Source organism: Neopsephotus bourkii, unplaced genomic scaffold, assembly GCF_033783945.1.
Source record: "Neopsephotus bourkii isolate Nb327-2 ecotype Australia unplaced genomic scaffold, CSIRO-AGI_Nbou_v1 NB_1445, whole genome shotgun sequence".
Classification (NCBI taxonomy): domain Eukaryota; kingdom Metazoa; phylum Chordata; class Aves; order Psittaciformes; family Psittacidae; genus Neopsephotus; species Neopsephotus bourkii.
Genome location: NW_026901922.1, coordinates 524,979 through 541,633, shown reverse-complemented (window position 1 = coordinate 541,633; position 16,655 = coordinate 524,979). Strand labels below are relative to the sequence as shown.

The following is a 16,655-nucleotide window of genomic DNA, read 5'->3' as shown; positions in this document are numbered from 1 at the left end:
TTCCTTTGTCCTCGACATCGGTGTGCTGCTTTCAGACACTGCGAGAAAAAAGTCATTGTGCAAACAGGGGTGGGGAGGAGAAGGACAAAAAAAAAATCACTTTTATGCCCCGTGCCTGGGAGTTGAACTTGTTTTCCTTAAGCGGGAATTTAAGGACTTGACTTTGCATTTGTGCTTTGTAGGTATAAGGTATCCTTGACTCATGGAAACGCAGCTCGTTTCTCGGTGTAATTAGAGTTGCATTCATTGTTGGGATTTTGTGTGGGTTTTTAAAGAAGACTAATATATTGTTCTCATGAAAACGCAAAAAAAGATTAACTACAACCGGAAAACAGCGAAAGACATCTGGAGCCAAATCCAGAGCAGGATTACTGGGCCAAGAAAAATCCTATAAATTTCAATTCGCTGATGAATACAATGAACTCCACACCAAACGTGTGCACCAAGGTGGAGGTTTCATATTAATACCAGTCCTATTAGAGCAGATTGCAGCGAGTCCCATGAATATGGATGATGATATTTCTGATATGCATTCAGGTATTTAAACTCCTATGGAAGAAACCCACACCACAATGACCGCAAAGAGGCTTTTAAGAGGGGAGATTCTAATAAAATGGTCAAATAAAATCATAATGTAGAACAGCTTGCAGTGTCTTTATTTGCCACAGAATTTCACAGAGTATCCCGGGGACTCACTTTACATACACAAAGATATTTGTTTTTTAATTATTATTCTTTCTCAGGATTTTTAGGTTTTTTCCTCTCTTGTTCTTCGTCTCCCATTTACGGAGGGGGAAAGGGGGGGGAATTCAAATAAAACACTACAAAATGTATTTACAAACCATATCAGAGACAGTTATTGCGAATTTTCGCCTGGATTTCCCCCCCCCTCTACCGACTCCAAATGTAGAAATGATACTGCAGGGAATATATATATGGATATATACGCACACACTCCCATATATATATGCATATATATCTTTTTAGATAAAAAGGGTGGGCGGAGGAGGTGGAAATAATGATCTTCCTTTAGAACAGAGATGAGCGGGGAGGGTGTGAATGTGCACACACACACACACACACACACACACATAGAAGGACACACATGTCTCTGTGTGGATTCACACACACACACTCACTCACCCAGATGAAGTGATTTGATCCTACAGGGAGACTTTGGCCGCTCTTGTGATAACACAGCTGCATATTGAAACCACCGTGGTAGTAACACCCAGCACTGCGATTTATTCAAACGGACAGGGTGCCTAAATAATAATAACAATAAAAATAAGAATAAGAATTTAAAAAAGGGGGGGGGGGTGTAAATCCCAACCTGTTCAGGGAAAGAAAAAATAATAAAAATAAAAAAAATAAAAGAAAGAAAAAAAAGGAAAAAGTTAAATAAAATGTTCATGGAATTCAAGTCCTTGAAGTGGGAACTGAAAGAAAATCTCACTCCTTTTGTTACTCAGTGCTGTCCCAGGCATAGTAACGTATAAGTAACGAAAAGGCTTAAACTTTGAGGTTGCTTTGTCGACTCAAAGGGCAAAGCCCTGCTCGCAACTGTTCCTTCCTCGACACACCGACCCTTCACCAGCAGAGGGGATTTCAAAAGATGTTCACAACAAGGGATTTCCAGAGAAATACTGCAGGCGGTCTCTGCTTAGTTTTTTTTCTTTCATTCTTCTGTTCTGAAACCAAATTTTAACCTGTCGGTCAGTGAGATTTAACATCCTAGACAACTGGAGCCTTTTCTCTTTGTTTATATAGACATTGAAGAAAAATTCTCTCTCTAGCTCTCTGATCTGGAATTTCGAATAGGGGCATCTCTTCTTCCTTGTTCTGGGAGCACCTTAAAAGAACCAGAAGGCAGGGTAAACATCCTAAGGAAATGCAAGACACAGACTCATCTTCACAGCTGATCAGATAAATAGGAGAAGCTTAATAACTCCAGTTATTAATGCAAGGAGGGGGGATATCTTCCAGCAGTTCGCCTATTGTTAAGGGTAGCAGAGGTGAGGTTACACAGGGTCTTAAGGACCGTGGTGGAATCATTTTCCCACTGCACGGGGCTTTATGCAGGCACATGCAGAGATTTTCGGTGCTTCTTTATTGCTTAAATAAGGAACAGCCTTGGACTGGAGGCAGCAGGCTGCTGGAGCAGAGTTAGAGAGGCTGGGAAATCAAAAAGTAAAAAAGCCCCACGCTCAGCTGCAAATCTGTTATCTGTATAGAAACAGCATGAGCAAGGTTGGAATCAGAGGAACTAGATATTACGTTCCGCATAAGTTTTTTATTAACTCCAGTCCTCGCCACACACGCAAAAAGGAATCAAAGTCAAAAAAGAACTTTGCATCTGAGCTGCAAAAGGGGACTTGCACCACGAAAGCAAATAGAAAAACACGACAACCCTCCCTTCGTCCCAAAAAAAGCCCCACGCTGAACGCCAACTTGTAAGGTTGCCTGGATCCAGCCTCTAAAACAGCTCCAAGACTGCCTAGAAAACGTGAGTGCATGCAAAAAACACCCCCCAGAAGACCCAAACAAGCAGAGGCGTAAGTAAAAGCCCTTCCTGACAAAAGCTGGACGCTCCACTTGCCTCGAAGGAGAATAAATGCCACTTTAAACTGAAAAAACGAAGAAAACGCTCAGCTTTGCCTGCGAATTCGGCAGATTTCCCCCTTAGCACTGCACCCCCAGCAAGAGAAAAGACTCGACATACAGTTTTAATTAAAAAAGAAAGAAAGAAAGGGGGAAAAAAGCCGCCCCGAAGATTTTGCATGCATCTTAGTGCCTAAAAGAAAGCACAGGCAGCTAAAGTAGTGTTCTGCCCAATTGCCTTTTACCCTCAGCAACCCGGGACCAAATCCTTTTAAAATGCTCATGTAAGTTCATGATCAAAGTTAATATTTGTCACGATGGTGTGCTTTTAAAATTTCACAGACTCTAAGATACTGTGTCTGCACCTAACATCTCCATTTTTTTCAAAGAGCTTTTCCCATCGTAAAAATTCTTCTCGTTGGAAGAAAGAGCTTTGTAGGTTATAATAAAATCCTTTGAATGCTTATAAAACTCCACATAAAATTTGACCGACAAAACACACGGGCTAGTCCCTTAACCTTTCCATTTACTGCTCTACCTACTCGAATTGCTGCTTTTGCTTCCTTCCTTGGTGACAGAAGAGGACGAGGCTGAAGACCCTGGGTTTGTGTTTTCCTCCTCATCTTCCGGGTCTATACCTTGCTCTCCGCGGGATGACAGTGCGTGGGGTTGGGACTCTGCCTCCACTTTGCCCTCACCCTTCTGCAGGCAGCTCTCAGCCGGATTTTCCGCCCCACAATAGGCATTTTCGAAGAAGCGGTCGAAACCTTGGGGCAAGACAGTGTTTTTGTTCATGCTGGTGTAGAATCCCGTCGGTGCCGGGTGGTTGGAGCTGGGGTGGTGGTGGCTGTACACGCTCTCGTTTTTCATTAGCATTTCGGTCATGGTGGAAGGCGGGATGCACTCTCTATGCATCAGATCTTCTGCGGAATAACACGAGGCGTAATTGCTGCGGTGGTGCCATTTACTCGAGGGGTCTAGACCATAGGAGACCTCTCGCACGGGCTGCACTTGCGAGAGGTTGGTGGAGTAAGGGTAGGAGATTTGGCGAGAGGGGGCCTGTGGCAAGAAAGATGACACAGTTGAAAATTCAGGGACGTAATAGGTACAGCTGGGGAGGTAGAGATTGGAAGCGCAACCTGCCCTTTCTCCAAACTCAGCGCTCCTCTCCTTACGCGACTGGGAGCAGAAGTTGCCCAGGTTCACCGAGTTAAACATCTTTCTCCTTTTCTTCCTCCTATAGCTAGATGTTTGGGATCCGATGTGCGGAGGGGAAAAAATTTGGGAAGGCGAGATGACGCGCTATCCGTCTTAGTCGCTCCGGCGGACACGTGATCCAAAGTAGATATTGTCATATATCAGTTTGGAGCACTTAGATGCGTAGGAGTGGTTCACTTAGGTAAGATCTCAGAGGTTCAAACGATTGGTTTGCAAACACCGCAGAAACATTATGAAAATCAAGGGCAGATTTGTATTCATTTTCCTGAAGGCACACCCCTTGTAAGCACTCGCAGCAGAACAAGTACAAGGGGCGGCTTGTGAAGTTGCTGCCTTTTTTTTTTTTTTTCCTGCTTTTTTTTCCTGCTTTTTTTTTTCTTCGCCTTTTTTTTTTTACCCCTTGCCTTTTCTTTTCCCCTTGTTTCTTTTCCCCTTGCCTTTATTTCCCTTGCCTTTTTCCCCCTTGTCTTTTCCCCTTTTCTTTTCTTCCTTCCTTGCCTTTCTTATTTTTTCTTGCCTTTTTCCCCCCAGTGCTTTTTTTTTTCTTTTTCTTGCCTTTTGTTTTATTTTCCTGGCTTTTTTTTTTTTTTTTTTTTGTTCCTTTCTTTCTTTACCTCCTCTCCTTCCTACGTGGATTCCGCTTGCTGCTTTTCAGCAGGGTTTGGAGATGGGGTGTGGGGGATTTGGGCTGGGGAGGAGGAGGGAGGGAGGGTCTTAGGATGCTCGACCGGTGCTTTTTCACCCTTTTAGGAATATATCTTAATTACGTTGATTATTCTAATTTATTATTATGGCTATTTCTATCCCTAGAAGTGTTCCTGAGTAGGCTGTAGGTAGCTCAATAAAATCGCTGGAGACGCAGAAGTAAGTTTTCCAACATTTCCCAAACCCTTGCTGCAGGCGGGAATGCCCAGCTCTCCCTGCAGCTGGGCTGCTAAATTCTAACTAAATCTCTACTATCTGGGAGTGAGGGGGTTGGTGCTAATTAACAAGCTTCTAACATACGCTAATTATGTTGATCTCTGTATGCGCATCAACTATACATCAACCAAGTTGGCGTGCTTTATGGAGAATATACCATTTGAGCAGTGACAGCATGCGGGGGAACGTGTGAAGTTTCCAACTTCCGAGTTAAAGCAGGCCTGGCTTAATGACTTTTGATATCGAATTAGTGATATATCAAGGCATAGAACAAATGAATTAAGTCAATGTCTAATAAATATTCGAAAACCTCCCTTAATGTTTGGTTAAATATTTATTACGTAAGAGTGGCATATTGAATATTTAATGTAATTGTTTATTGTCAATCAATGAATGTACTTGCAGCAATACTCCCATCATTTATTCTTCCAGCTGAATTAAAAAAGATATTCTTATTAAAGTCATTTGTCTTCTATCCTGTGCCCCGGAGCCTCCTCTTGCTCTGCCCTTGTGCATTTTCAGACTAAAAAATACAGATATCAAAGCGCTGCCAAATCTTTTGCGAGTTTTGCAAAGAATTGTTAGGCGGAAAGAAAGAATTACATGGGAAAATTATAATCATTAAAAAATCTCTTCTGCAAACCCATTGGAAATGTGCACCTCAAGGACTGTAACTTCCGCGGCACCAGGCTCCGAGGGGTTATCCCATTTAAATAATCTTAAAGGAACAAGTCTGTCTGCAACAATTGGGCACTTATCGGGTTTTCACCTGGATGGGAAATCATCTGCTTGAGGTGGAAAAGCTTTCTTTGCTGAACAGAAGCGGCTGCTGCTTACATCCATGAATGAAAGTATTGCAGCGCATCCCTCCTTTTTTATCCTTTTCTTTACAGGATGCCACCGAGGCATTTTTTTCCCCTTGAATTACACATTTTAAAACGCCCAGTAAGAGGAAGAATAAATAAAAATATTGAATTATCCGAGCGTAAATGCGACCTAAACTCTACCGTGGTGCGTTGGATACTCCGAGCAGATCTGATGCACCAGGAGAGAGCGAGAGGCGTTTATGGAGAGGATTTTGCTAAATCGAGTTGCAGCAAATTCAAAGAGTAACAAGGGAGAAAAGGCAAATCTCAGCCGTACAGCAGGAAAAGCCCCGGCGGCTGCAGCATTTTTACTTTGCTCCCCTAAGAACTCATGCATAAATTAATCTGAAAATAACCAATTCACCAAAAAGGAGCAACAGAGGGTCCCAGTCCTGCTAGGGGGTGTCTCTCCTGAAACTGGGCATTCCTGAGAAGCATCTTTTACCACTTCGCTCTTCTCTATTTAATTTGATTTAATTTGCCAGCACCCAACCTGCTGTTAGCACTTTAACCAGGGTGGTTGCTTAATTCGTAGGGGAGAGGAAGAGAACTGGAGAGGAAAAAGCATCTTCTCTGCTAAAAATACAAATAACCTGCAGTTCTGCAGCAATACAAGGGGGAAATAAGGAAAAAAGATTATTTTCACAAGAGAAAACAGCCTCTCAAGTCCGTACCTTGCAGCCGAGCAGAGAGCAAAGGATTTCAAGATGCCTGAGCGAAAAATAAGACGGGTATTTCAGTAAGGCTTTCCAAACTATAGTGTTTATCAGGCGGTGTGCCTGGATTTTTATGTATTTATTAGAAAATCTTGAAGGAAAACATGGCGGCTTCACATGTTAAGGTTGTGAGCTCTTGCTCACTTTGAGCCTTCCTCACCCTCTAATGCCACAATGCGCTCCTGATCATTTATTCCCATTAATTTCTGGATTCTCTCCCTCCCCTCTAGCTTTGTATTTTTTGTTTAAAGAGCCGTTCTCATAAATCCCTTTTTATAAGGGATCAGGGCATGCGAAAGTCTCTGAACGCGTGTGTGTGGAGACAGAGATGTACACACAGATAAATACCTCTGGAATCACAAAATGAGCTGTGTTTTCCTCTCTCATGCGCCGTTTGGCTGATGAATATATATATACTCGTATATATATTCATATATATATATGGGCAAGAACTCTGGCTGCAGATAAGGATTTCTTCAGCTTTGTAATCCACCCTATTTTATGACTTAGATGTCGTTTTTGGCAAAACTTTTAATTAAAGTGTCAGCGATCTTTTAACTTGGCTTTTTATGGACCTATATTAATACTAACTACAAACTAATAATGTTAAGCTATTGTTTATGGGTGTAATTATTTTTTCCCCTATTCCTTCCTGTTTGCAACCTGCATGGAGGATTTTCTCCCTCAGATTAAAAGGGTAAAGGCTCTAAAATAGACGATTTTTGTCATATTTATTCCCATCTAGATTCCATAGGAAGGCTCTAGGCATGGAGCTTTGCATCCAGAGGAGGAATTAGAGCGGGTTGTTGGAAAAAACAATATCCCAGCAGCTCTTTAAACCCAAACCAAAGCACATCTACCCCCCAAAATACCCCAACACAAGAGCAAAAGAACAAAAATCCGTGTGGCATAAAACTCGCCGTCTCTCCTCTAGGTGCGTGAATAATTTATTGCTCTTCGTAGGTAAATACATCTAAACCAAGTCCTGGTGTCGTTTTGGGATTTTAAACCCGGTTTAAAGGGTAGGATTTGCCTGCTTCCTGCAAGGAAGCAGAGATGAGGCAGCTGTGGAGTCACAGCACTTGAATTTGACCACCAAAGTGACCACCATAAAACGGAATGAGGGCTGGCGGCTCGCATTCCTTTTGGTTGCCCTTCAAAAAAAAAAAAAAAAAAAAAAAAAGGCAAATAACTTTAAGGCATAGCCTTAAAGCATCCAGAGCCTTTCAATCCCTTCGGTTTTTAAACCTCCTTCATTTCCTAGCGAATAAGAAAGGTTAGAGCGTAGAGGGGGGAAATTAAAGAAAAGCTGTATTTGCGCCCTTGAAAGGGGGGGAAAAAAATCCAGGGGAACTTGAGAAGGGGGTCTGATTTTCTTGATTTGGAAGTGAATGTGTGTATTAGATGAAAAAAGAGGACTTCCCCCCCTTTATTTACTTGTGTCTTAGGCAGAGGGAAGGAAAAAGAGGTGCAGTGCCGAACTCGTCTCTCCTTGTGCCTGTTCTGCAATTCTAAATACCCAGCTTTATGTTGGCACCTGAACCGGAGACCTTTTTCTACCCAAATTTCCCCATCAGAAAAAGCAAAGTGCAAGGGAAGAAAAAAAAAATCAACCCCTCCCAAGCTATCCCCCCCTTGCTTCGGAGTCCACACTCATTTGCCTGATATAATGCAAACACTTAACACATTTAACAGCGTTTTCAGCAGGCAAATAGGCTCAAGGCTGCTGAGATGTGTTTTGTGTTACTAACAGGAATTTTAAAGGGATGTCAGAGGCATTTCGTGACCAAAAAAACATTGTAGCAGTTGTACCCAAATCAAAAAGTTGGAGTTGTGAAAGCTGGCTTTAGCTGATCTGTGTAAACATCTGAAGTTATATTTTGGTTTAGGTTAATCCTGTACTTGAACTCTTCTCAATAAATCATTCATCTATTTTTTTGCTCTTTTTTCCCTTCCACTGGGTAGAGTAGATATTATTTTTGTTTCCTTCCCCTAAAGCTGGGGTTATTTGAAAGCAATGTAAAACTGTTAGCAACCTCCCAACCTCGCTCAAAAACTTGTTTGTAAGTATTGCCATAAAGAAGCCTTTGTCTGAGCCTGTACAGTAGGAAAACTACTGAATGGAGAGGAAAAAGGGAGGGGGCAGGAGGATGCTAGAAAATAATTGAAAATACTAGATTTTATACCAACCTGGCTTACCACGTTACTCATTGTTACTCACTCTGCTCTCAAGGTATCTGATGCAAGAGCCTGAATCTTTCCCTATTTCAGCCAGCTGATCAGAGTTTGCATTGAAGGGATAAAAAGAGTGGACTTTCCCCAACCTGCAGTGCTAACCTGTGCTCACTCGGGGTAGAAACGTGGTGTTGGGGAGCACAGAGAACTTCTGTAGCAGCTGCATCTCCCCGCAGCTGCAGAGATGTGCTTCGCTTTTGCTAAATAGGCTCCAACTTGTGATGTCTAATGACTTTGGCCTATCAGATGTTCTCAGAGTGATTTTTCCCTCCCTTCCACGACGGTATTACAATTACTTCCTCAGATGGACCTCAAAAAAAGAGAAAGAAAGGAAATTCGGGCCAGTAAACAGATCACTAGACACCGCGTATGTGTAGAGGAAATCTGAAGGGAGAGACAATAGCTACAAGTGGGAAGCGCTTGGAAAATATTATAGCCCCCAAATGGCAAAGATAAATTTAATTGGATGGACGCCAGGCTGCGAAAGAAAACTATATAAGCTGTGAACAATTCAAAGGGGGGAAAAAAGGAGAGAGAGGAAAAAAGTCGACTTAGATCTCTCTAGACCTGAGCTGCAAGTTCAAAATCATGTGGACTTAATCAAGATAAAAGCAGATTGAACTCTGCTTCCCAACCGCAGGCAAGGCTGCGACCGTCTGGGATAAAAATGTGCTGCGAGTGTCAGGTTCAAATAGAAGTGATGCTGAAGAGGCGTTAAGAAGAGTTAGGCTTGATAATCACCAGCATCACTAAGCTTTTGCCAATCGGCCTTCCCCCTCATTTTCATCTTCTCCTCAGCTACGGCTCCTTCCCCCTCTTCTACACAGGGAGAGCTGAGCCCAGTGGAATATCGATGCTTCCATCTATTTATTTACCTTATTTCCCCTGCACAGCTCAGCTGCAGAAAGCTGCTGAAGCCTGTGAAACGGCGAGGTTTGGGGAATGCAAGTAAAATTTCACAGCGTCCTAAACTCGCTCCCAAAGTCCCTGAGAAACTCCACTTAGAGGAGACAGGAAACCCAGAGGAGCTCGTTAAGCGACACCTATTTCTATTCAACAGACTCCCTCTCTTTCCCCCCTCTCCAAACCTCTACAAACACTTATTTCAACACAAAAGAAGACATATAAAACACACCTAAACCTAAAAAATAAATAAATAAAGCAAAGCTTTCATTCGCCAGACATGCCCTCTTGATAACTTTAGCAGCGCCACTAAAATGTGCAGAAACAATGTAAAAAGTAGGAAATTGTGGCAGGGAAAAAATGTATTTTCTGTTGGGTAATCCCTTTATTAGCAAAAGAACCCCGAAATGCAAAGTTCAGAATAGAATGTGGGCGGTTAATCCACCCCAGCCTTATTAAAACCGCACACTCGTTTGCATGCGTGGTATTTAATCCTTAAATACTCAGGAAATCGTTTCAAAGTATTGCACTTTAAGCCTCTTGCTCCTGCATTCCCCCTTTTTATTATTTCTTAATATTTTTCTTTCCACAACAGCCAGCACCTCGGTGTATTTTCCTCTGATAAGCATTGATCAAAGGCGAATCTCAAGAATTTATGGGGATAAACTTCAATAATTCGCAATCGGGGGCACGACAGAGCTGGGTTCTCTCTTCCATCCCGCATTAATCAGAATGAAGTGAAACAAAATCCTTCAGCTGCATCACGGGGTGACATTTTCCAAATGTATATCCTGTTTTTAGAAGATAAATGCTGTCGGGGAAGGTAGAGCAGTGGAAAATGTCTGTGGCTGCCCCACTCCGTCTACCTATGGAGCTAATGCAGATATACGTTATATATAATGTGTATAACCTGCCTTCCCCTATGCACTCACGGCTCTCCGCCTCTAAAATATTCTCTCGCACGCAAAAGCTCATCCGTCTCTGTTTTCAGTTGGAGAAGCAGAGGGATCTGGGCACGAAAATCTGTTCACTTTATTTCTGTGCCCTCTGCAAGCAGCTCCTTTATTCCCTCGCAGAATAACCCTCTATATTTGCATCTTTTTCTTCATCGGGGGTGAGGATTGAGTGTTTTAGTGGTGCCGCATTCAGTTGAAATTAATGTATATATCTAAATTAATGTATCCAGAGTTCTCCTTTAATAAGGTACTGGCTTTAAAATACCTCATGTACGAGAGCAGATAAATTACGAATTAAACAGTGATCCAGTGATTGGACTCTTATATAATCCCTCCTCCTAGTCCCTCAAGTCTTTCTTTCCTTCTTTCTTACCTTCTTTCTCTCTTTCTCTCCTTCTTGTCTTCTTTCCTCCTTTCTTCCTTTCATTCCTTGGTCTTAATTTATCTCTTTCTCTCTTCTTTCTCCTTTCCATACTCATCAGGAATTTGTGAGTCTATAACAAGGGCTACTCTGTGCAGAAGTATTAAGTTACTTGCTCTTACACCATAAATGCTCCCAGATCTTTATTCATCGCTATATTACACCTGTGTACGCATTCTTATTCTATGGATTTCTATCCCATAGAACATAGCTTTTCCCAAATAACCATATATCTCTTCACATTAAATGAAAGTAAGCATATGCAAAATTGGCTTTTCCATTTCTTTTCCCCCAAATCAGGGGGAATATTTAACACTGTTTTCTAGTGGAAGTGCAAAATACAGAGAAGTGGAGCCTTTTTTCCTCCTCTCAGTGTCTGGGGGCCTGGGTTGCAGCATCAGGCAATGTTCGGTCCACTCGCAAGGTCTTGGGGCTTTTCGGATGGCCATTGTCACATCTGTGGGGCCCTCTCTGTCACCAGGGGGGTCACATCACCACCATACTCCCACACCCCCCGAAATCTGCCTGTTAGAAGAGGAAGAGCAAAACCTCCCCGAACAGAGAACATCCACGTTTTAATGGGTGCCGTCACCACTCCAGGCTCGGTAAAGGCAGCCCCGCCACTCACAGGGAGGGGGGGGGGAAAATTTGGGGTTCGGGGGAGGGGGAATTAGGGTGCAAAGACACAGACCCAGACCTGGTGAATGTCCCCTCCCGGCCAAGCTTTTTCCTCTTTCTGCTGTTTTCCTACGGCCCGAGCGTGGTGGGTTTTGCTGTTTCGGGTGCGTTGGGTTGGCTTCTATCCTCTTTGTTTATAGATATATATTATTTTTTAGCTTCCCCCCCCCTCCCCCCCTTTGGATTTCTTTTTGTATTACTATTTTCTGGCCTTCAGGACGAAATCAGCTCCTGGAGAAAGGGAGACAGGGGAAGGGCAGCAGGACTTATGGCGAGGCAGCAGGACTTACGGCGAGGGAAGAGGTAAAGAGACTCGGGAATTTCACCCCCACCCCCACCTCTTACACCCGACCCCCTTTTTCACCCCTTCCCTGCGTTATTATTAACCCCTTTCCCCCCCTCCCCCAGCTATCCCCCCCCCCCCCGGACTCTGCCCCTACTCAGGACTTTCCCAGGAGCCAAACATGAGCAGAAACCGCTTTGCCCAAGCATTAAAATCCACAATATTTTATTCCATTTATCCCCATCTCCAAGCACGGACAGCACAAGAGCTTGGCTCACCCCCCAAATTCCCTACCCCCACTTCATCGCCCCCTTTTTATTTAATAATTACCCTTCCATGCCCGTTTTTTTCCCTTTTCGAGGCAAAAAAACACCCAAGCTGCCCCTCTCCCTCCCTCCCTTCCTCTATCCCTTCACCCCCTTCTTTCTTTATTTCTGCCTCTCTCCTTACCGAGCGAACTTCATTGTTTTCTGGAGGAAATGGTAATGTTCAGACATTAAACCTTAATTGGGCTTTTCTTTATGATGTTTAATTTCCTCCATGGCAGACAGGTTTGCATCTTGCTGGGAAAAGAGAAGGAGGGGAAAAAAGCAAAAAAAAAAAGCCCAAACAGCAGAAGAAGAAAAAGGAGACGGGGAAAGCCCTTGTTTGAAGTCTGCAGTCCAGCTTGGGGGGGGAAGAAAGGATGAAAAAAATCAGGATTTGAAGAAAAGGGCTCCATAAAATCATCCTCCGCCTTTGCTATTTCAGCACTTGGCTCCTCTCCCTGCCCCTCACCGCCTGCAGGAGGGGGGGGAACTGGAAAAAAATAGAGGTTTAATAAAAATGAAGGTTGCGGCATTGAGCGGGAGGGTCGCCGGCAATGGCATTGCCCGCGGGGCCGCGGCGGAGCAGCGCGGACAGGCCGCGGAAAGGGAGGCTGGAGGCTTAACTTGACCTTCACTTTGCAAGGGCGGCCCCCGCCCACCCAGACGGGCAGCCCAGACGGCTCCTCCCGCGGGCAGAGCAAGGCAGCGCGGGCAGGGCAGCGCGGGTAGCCCTCGGCAGGCGCGGAAATGGAGGGAAAGAAGAAAGAAAGTAAAAGAAAATAAAGTAAAAATTAAAAAGACATTAAAAATAAAATAAAAAGCAAAAATAAAAATAAAATAAAATAAATGGTATTGGGGGGGGTGGGGTGTGAGGCTGAGTGCAGGGCAGCTCTTCCCCGGGACCCCCATCCCCAGATATTTTCAGTCTCGGAAGAGGAGGGGGGTTGAAAGCAAGTTTTCCTGCTGCCTAAAACAAGGAAATACTATCTCGATTCTAGTCGAGCAGAACCTTTCTTTGGTCTCCCTCCATTCTCCCCGTGAATTCCCCTCGCACCACAACGCACCCCCCCCCCTCCCCCAGTCTTCTAAAGAGGCATCGAAAAACCCACAGCACATTTTTTTTCCCCCAACCAATCATTTACTTATTTATTTATCCTGGAAATCCACCCCCAACCCCCTTTTTCCTTATAAAAAATAAAGGGGACAACACAGAACCGCGGCAGCCAGCACGGCTCCTCTTTGCAAATAAATATTTTCTTTAGCCCCATTTAGGAAATAAAAAAAAAAAGAAGAAAAATATCCAAAACTCATGGAACGGCCATTTTATTGGGTTAGAAGAATTTTTGTAAAGTTTGAGGAGGACTTTGATGAACACGTTTTGGGTGGAAAAAGAGTAAAGAAGGAAGTGTTTGTGCAGATGTGTAACTTTCTCGGTGTTCACCCGCCTTTGTGTGTGTCTGAGTAGGGGGAAGACAGATGCTTTATTTCACAGTCTCTCTGTAAAGAGATAATTATATATCTAGTTATCCACCGGAGCAATAAATACTCTTCATCCACAATTACAGATGAAGATGGTTGGTTTAAATACCCATAAAGTCAGTGTTTGGGCTTGGGATGGAAGTTGGAAATGAGGGATTTGGAAGGGGGGTGATGCGTAAAGAGCTACAGAGAGGGAAAAGAGGAAAAGCCAAAGGAAAAATTCCGGTAGCCCCCCAAAAATGAGCACAACTGGGTATAATACGCTCAGTATTGCTTAAGCTGTCGTGTCCTTCCCCACCCCGGCAGTGGGTTGCCCATGGGTGCGATGAGTTGGTCGGCCTTAGGCTAGGCGGGAGTGAGTAGGGCTTGCTGTGCCGTACTCCTACCTTGCTCCATAGTTACACACCGGAGCTGTGCATGGATATTTCCACTCCGCGGGGTGCTCACATACACACCCCGCACACGCTTACTCTAACAGATCGCTGCAAAACCCCTTTGGGATTTATGTTTCAGCGAAGAAAAAAAAGCCCTGGCCCACACCATCTATTAAAATATAATTTCTTATATTATTTCTACCTCCAGATATTTTAATTTGAGGTACGTATGGCCTTGATTATTTTTTTTCCCTTTCCTTTTCCCCCCTTCATTTTACTGGACCTGAAGCCTGCCCGACATTCCTCATTGCTACCTTGGGTCTCACACTGTACTTTTCCATACCTAATTTTTTAAATGCTTTCTCCTTTAGCAGCGTCTCGTCTCACCTCATAAGAGTTTACTGGTTAATCATAAAAATAAAATGAATTTCCACTCTCTCTGTAATTATCGACACTTCTCCAGCCGACGTGTAGGTTTGGGAGGCACAGGAGTGTAGTGGCTGCAAAAATGAATATTAATACGCTTTCCCTTTGAAATGAATTAATTTTGGCAAACGTTTTTATAATGAGATATCCCGACGGTTTGTGTGTTCTCTGTGGCAGTGTTTGGCTAACGCAAGCCTAAAATTACAGCACAAAGTCTCTTTAAAAAAAAAAAGGTAGATTTTTAGCTCGGATTTGAGACACATGCGCTCGTATTCCAGCTAGACCAAAACACGGGTTAAATGTGATTTATTCTGACTGAGGGAGATATAAGATTTCTGCATTTTTCTAGTACCAGAAAAGCATAGAGGTGGGGAAATTGAATTTCCGCACTGACAAAAGCAGGAAAACCGCTTTATTTTCAAAAATAAAGGTTTTTTGGATCTGAAATGGAGAGAAAGGAGAACCCCCCCCCCCTTAAGCGGCGGAGAAGGATAGTTAATATGAGATTTATTGGGGAGCGAGAGGCGCGTATCTTTATTTCCTATTTGAGCAACATGAAAATAAAGTCACTTAATGAAGTCTGACTAAAAAAAAAAAGGAAATTTGTTGAGAGTCAACAAGACGCAGCCATTAGAAAATCCGCGCAATTTACCCGCAGTAAGGAGTACAAGGCGAGTGATCTTTTTATCTTTCTTATCCTTTTCATCTTTATTATCACTCTTGTTAACAACACCAATGAGACTGGATACATATATCTCCTTTAAATGCAGTCATCCATGGAGCCATTGTAGTTGCTAGCTACAGATATATTAATTAATTTATTCTCTCAACAGTAAAATATTGCTGTGTCTACTTGCTACCTACCAAGCAATAAAAAAGAGGCTTCCCTCAACCCTCCCCCCACCCCAGCTCTGCACTTCATTAGGCTTTACCTATAAGTTTCTATTTGAAATGATTTGCTCAAAACTAATTACCTGCAATGTACTTCATTTTCCGCTCGCAGGGTCTGGAAGGTTTCAAAGTGGGGTGGGTGGCCTTATGCTGATAAATGCTGCTAATTATTCCCACTCTGTGTTTATTTTATATTTATGAACCCCCACTCGGAATCAAAAAAAGGCATTCTTAGGAAATAATTGGCATATTAATGATGGGGGGGGGGGGGGGGGAGAGGTGCTTGAAAACAGCCCTGATAATGCACAGCGAGGGAAAGCAAATAGTTAATATATCGTGGAATTAGCCAGAGGACGGACCCCGAGCCACACACAGACCGGGAGAAGGAAATCCAGCCATTCTTCTCACTCTAATGGGAATTATGATATTTATTGTTAATTGCTGTGGCACTGGAAGATGCAAGGGGGTTCTTTGCTTTTGTCGTTTTTTTGGGGGGGCTTCGGAGATTCGGTTGAGGCTGGAATACAAACTATTTCCACTCAAGGATACGGGCATCTCAGATGCTGTACGGAAACCCAAATCATTTTCCCCTGCGTGTTCTTCTCGTGTACGGCACCTCCAGCACCCCCGCGGCAATGTTCAGCAGGTCAAGGTGCCCCCCACCTTCTAACGCTCCCTCGCACCCATGACCCTGACTCTCCGCTCTTTTTCGAGCTCCTTTTTGGCCTGATCCGAGGGATTGAGCCCACACGAAGACCACGCACACCCGTGGAAACCTATACAGAGCCTATAGCACCCCGCACTGTAGAGGCTACGCCTTTACTCTTCATTTTTGGGGGCGTATAGGAGAAAAAAAAGAGGAATTTACAGGTCACTCCCCTCCAGGCAAAAACACCGATCCGGGTGTCTGCAGCGCGGCCGGGTTGATTTTCTCCTGAACTTTGAATTCTTCCTATTTTCCCTTCTGCTAAACCACCGCGGGGCCGCCAGGATTTGGGTGTTTAAAATCCCGCTTTGGTCCTGACAAAAAAGGGGGTGTTAAGAAAATGAGGAGCAAGAGAAGAAAATTTGGACTTTTGGACGTGTTTTTCTCGTTGTTGCCGGATTAAACTTTGCTTCAAGCGGCTTTGAAATGAGTCCAGCCCTAGGTCGGGTCGGGTTTTGCAGAGAGAGTTCAAAGAACTCGGACATTTCTTCGGCACAAAGGTGTCAAGACCACATCTCCTGGCTCAGAAAAAAACCCACCCTTTTTCCTATTTCTGCTTTGCACATTCTATTCTCCACATTGACTATACACTGAGAGTACCAAAATGGGAACAAATCCCTAAATTTGACCCCCACAGTTTAACATTTTCTGCGATTTTTGCACTAAATGTGAA

The 16,655-nt window shown here is 43.6% G+C and overlaps 1 protein-coding gene across 1 annotated transcript; it reads right to left on the bottom strand.

Annotated features, from left to right (window-relative positions):
• Positions 1 to 1,437: 1,437 nt before the first annotated feature.
• HOXC11 (homeobox C11) lies at positions 1,438 to 4,103 on the bottom strand. Its single transcript, XM_061368702.1, has 2 exons — positions 3,144 to 4,103; positions 1,438 to 1,852 (listed from the first exon to the last, which is right to left on the bottom strand). The coding sequence occupies exons 1-2, from the start codon at positions 3,817 to 3,819 to the stop codon at positions 1,620 to 1,622; spliced, it is 909 nt and encodes a 302-aa protein (XP_061224686.1). The 5' UTR covers positions 3,820 to 4,103; the 3' UTR covers positions 1,438 to 1,619.
• Between the last annotated feature and the right edge of the window lie 12,552 nt (positions 4,104 to 16,655).

Coding starts and splice junctions, on each gene's coding strand:
- HOXC11 (XM_061368702.1), bottom strand. CDS start 3,819: ATGTTTAACTCGGTGAACCTGGGCAACTTCTGCTCCCAGTCGCGTAAG. Junction 1,853..3,143: donor AAGCAAAAGCAGCAATTCGA/GTAGGTAGAGCA, acceptor GGTTCTTTTAAG/GTGCTCCCAGAACAAGGAAG.